This window comes from Lactuca virosa, chromosome 8 (assembly GCF_052849685.1).
Source record: "Lactuca virosa cultivar CGN04683 chromosome 8, Lactuca_virosa_CGN04683_v6, whole genome shotgun sequence".
Taxonomy (NCBI): Eukaryota; Viridiplantae; Streptophyta; class Magnoliopsida; order Asterales; family Asteraceae; genus Lactuca; species Lactuca virosa.
Window position 1 is genome coordinate 53,208,003 of NC_136433.1, and position 2,886 is coordinate 53,210,888.

At 37.5% G+C, this 2,886-nt stretch overlaps 1 protein-coding gene across 1 annotated transcript; it reads right to left on the reverse strand.

Moving 5' to 3' along the window:
• Positions 1-1,883: 1,883 nt before the first annotated feature.
• LOC145130346 (uncharacterized) lies at positions 1,884-2,477 on the reverse strand. Its single transcript, XM_079065162.1, has one exon. The coding sequence runs from the start codon at positions 2,475-2,477 to the stop codon at positions 1,884-1,886; it is 594 nt and encodes a 197-aa protein (XP_078921288.1).
• Positions 2,478-2,886: the final 409 nt, after the last annotated feature.

Sequence of the window (2,886 nt, forward strand, 5' to 3'; positions counted from 1 at the left end):
ACTCATTCCGGTAAGGATGTGTGACAATAATCAAGAAAAATACCAAAACCCTCATACATGGCTTTTGATTGGTTGTACAAATCCAACCACCAAGATAACTCTGCCACACTACATTCCCACCTTTCCCCACCTAATCAAAATGTGAGGTTTTTTGTGTCAAAAGCATCTGACCTCCCTATACGCCTTACCGTGGCAAAAATTCCAAACATAGCTCCTTGTAAATCGGTTCTTGTATCTAGAAAAGTCTTCTCTATCCTGTACACGTGATCCTTACACCATCACCTACAAAACTTTTTGGAAAATAGGGGTCCATTGCTTCAACCAACCCTACCTCTTGAAGCCAATCCCAACTAACTTCATTTGCAATGTAGAATTCCCTAGTCTTCAGCTTTTCTAACTTGTTCATCTATTCCAACAACACGACGGGAGAAACCACCTCGGCAAAGTTGTACCAAGGAAAGTTCAAGCGTTCTTGCGGGCCTTGTTGAGTTCGCTAACCTCTCCTCATTTTTCTGCACAATTAAACAATAGAAGATAAAACGAAACACCAAAATGGATTAAAGTAAAATACTTGTAAAAACTAGGCGCACTGAACGGCAAACAAGCCGTGTTTGAAGAACAACACATCGTGTTTGTCGAACAGTTCAACTATAAGGTTTCAGTTCGTAACAAATTTGACCAAATTAACTTCAAATAAGTGTAGGGGTTTATTTAAAACACTGAGATGTACTCTTAGACACAAGAAAATCGAACCAATACGTCCCAATTTACTCAAAATTCGAAACCCTAGAAAACATAGAAAAGTTCCTAAAATTCGTTTTAATAAGCAGATTGACACATAAACCCATGAATACATTCAGATTAAATAGATTAGGGATGAAAAATCGTACCTTTCTTGAAGAATTTGAGTAAAAACCGATGAAATTGGAGATTGGAGTGGTAGATAGCAAACTCGGCGTGTTGAGGGTGTGTGGTAAAAAGTGAAACACATTTTTTCTTTTTAGGGTTTAAAGTTGAAACATTTTGACTGTGTTTAGAAACTCTCTAAATTCGGTAACTAAAAACGAAACACACCGTGTTTATGGACAAATACCGTGTTTAGCGGGTTGACCTCGACAAATCGCATTTCTTAGCACAACCACGGCGTAGGAACAGCTCATCCACACCGTCTTTGTGGTTTAGAACACAAAAATTATATGATTTGTTTTTCATAAAAGACTTTACCACACCTCACACTTAAGTCTTGCTTGCCCTCAAACATGGTTGCAGAAATCGGGATTAATCGGCGATTAATCGTGGATTAATCGCTTGACATTCTCCAACCGTCGAGGATTAGGGCAATAATCGGAAATTTAGGATTAATCGGCTTTGGCGGGATTAATTGGCCTTGGCGGGATTAATCGGTCAACAAAAGTCATAAAAAGTCATAAAAAGTCAAAAAAAAGTCAAAAAAGGACAAAAAAATTTAAAAAAAATTCAAAAAACCAACTTTTTTTTTACTCCAAAATTTTGAAATTTTCAAAATTTCAAATATTATACCAAAATGTTCATATTTTTGTATTTTCAAATTTCCAAATTACAAATTTTCTTATTTTCTAATTTTGAAGTACTTGTTTTTCTTAAAATATATATATATATATATTAATATTTAATTAATTCTAATATTTTATTAATAATCTATGGTCCCCGATTAATCCCCGCCAAGACCGATTAATCCCTTAACACCAGTCGACCGTCGAGCTACCGTCGAACGATTTTTACAACCTTGCCCTCAAACAACATTCATTATTAGGAGACAAATAACGAAAATCCTTAACAAAACAAAATAAAAGAAAGAAAAAATGGAAAAGTAAAAGAAAGTTAAAGGAAAAAGAATTGCAAACTCAAATGCGGGTTGTCTCCCACAAGCGCTTCTTTTTGAGGAGTCTTGAGCTGGACTCCTTTCCGCCCTTCGTTGTGGAGGCCTCCCTCGAGTCCATGCTTTCTCCCATTCTCTCTTCTCTTGGCATCCCTTCTTCATAGTGTTTCACTTGATGCCCATTGACCTTGAAGGTTGAACCATCTTCATTGAATAGCTCAATTTCCCCATATAGATATACTTGCTTTCCCTTGAATGGACCGGAGCAACGTGTTCGTAAATTTCCGGGAAAAAGTTTCATCCTTGAATTGTAAAGGAGGACTTTTTGACCCGCTTCAAACTCCTTGTTTCCTTTCAACCATGCATCGTGCCATTTTTTCGTCTTATCCTTGTAGATTAACGAGTTTATGTATGACTCGTTTCTCAATTCCTCCAAGGCATTCATTTGCAAAAGCCGATTAATGTGCAATTCGCTTAGTTCAAAGTTGCATCTCTTCAACACCCAATACGCCTTGTGCTCGAGTTCCACTGGTAAGTGATAATTATTCCCAAAAACTAACCTATAATGTGTAGTCCCAATTTGTGTATTGAATGTGGTGCGAAATGCCCAAAGCGTCATCGATTTTTTCCAACCACTCTTTCCGATTGCTCCCAACCGATCTTTCCAAAATTCTCTTTAATACCCTATTTGTGATCTCAATTTGCCTATTTGTTTGAGGATGGTATGGTGTTGCAAACCTATGGTGTACCCCATATTTCTGTAACACTTTAGCAAGTTGTTCATTGGAAAAATGGGTTCCCCGATCACTTATAAGTCCCTTTGGCATTTCAAAACGACAAAATAATTTTCTTAGAAACTTCACAACCACTCCAGCATCATTGGTGGGTAGTGCTTACGCCTCCACCCACTTTGAAACATAGTCTACTACCACAAGAATGCATTTGTTCCCTCGAGATGTTGGAAATGGCCCCATGAAATCTATTCCCCAAACATCGAATATCTCACAGACACGGATGCTATTTTGGGG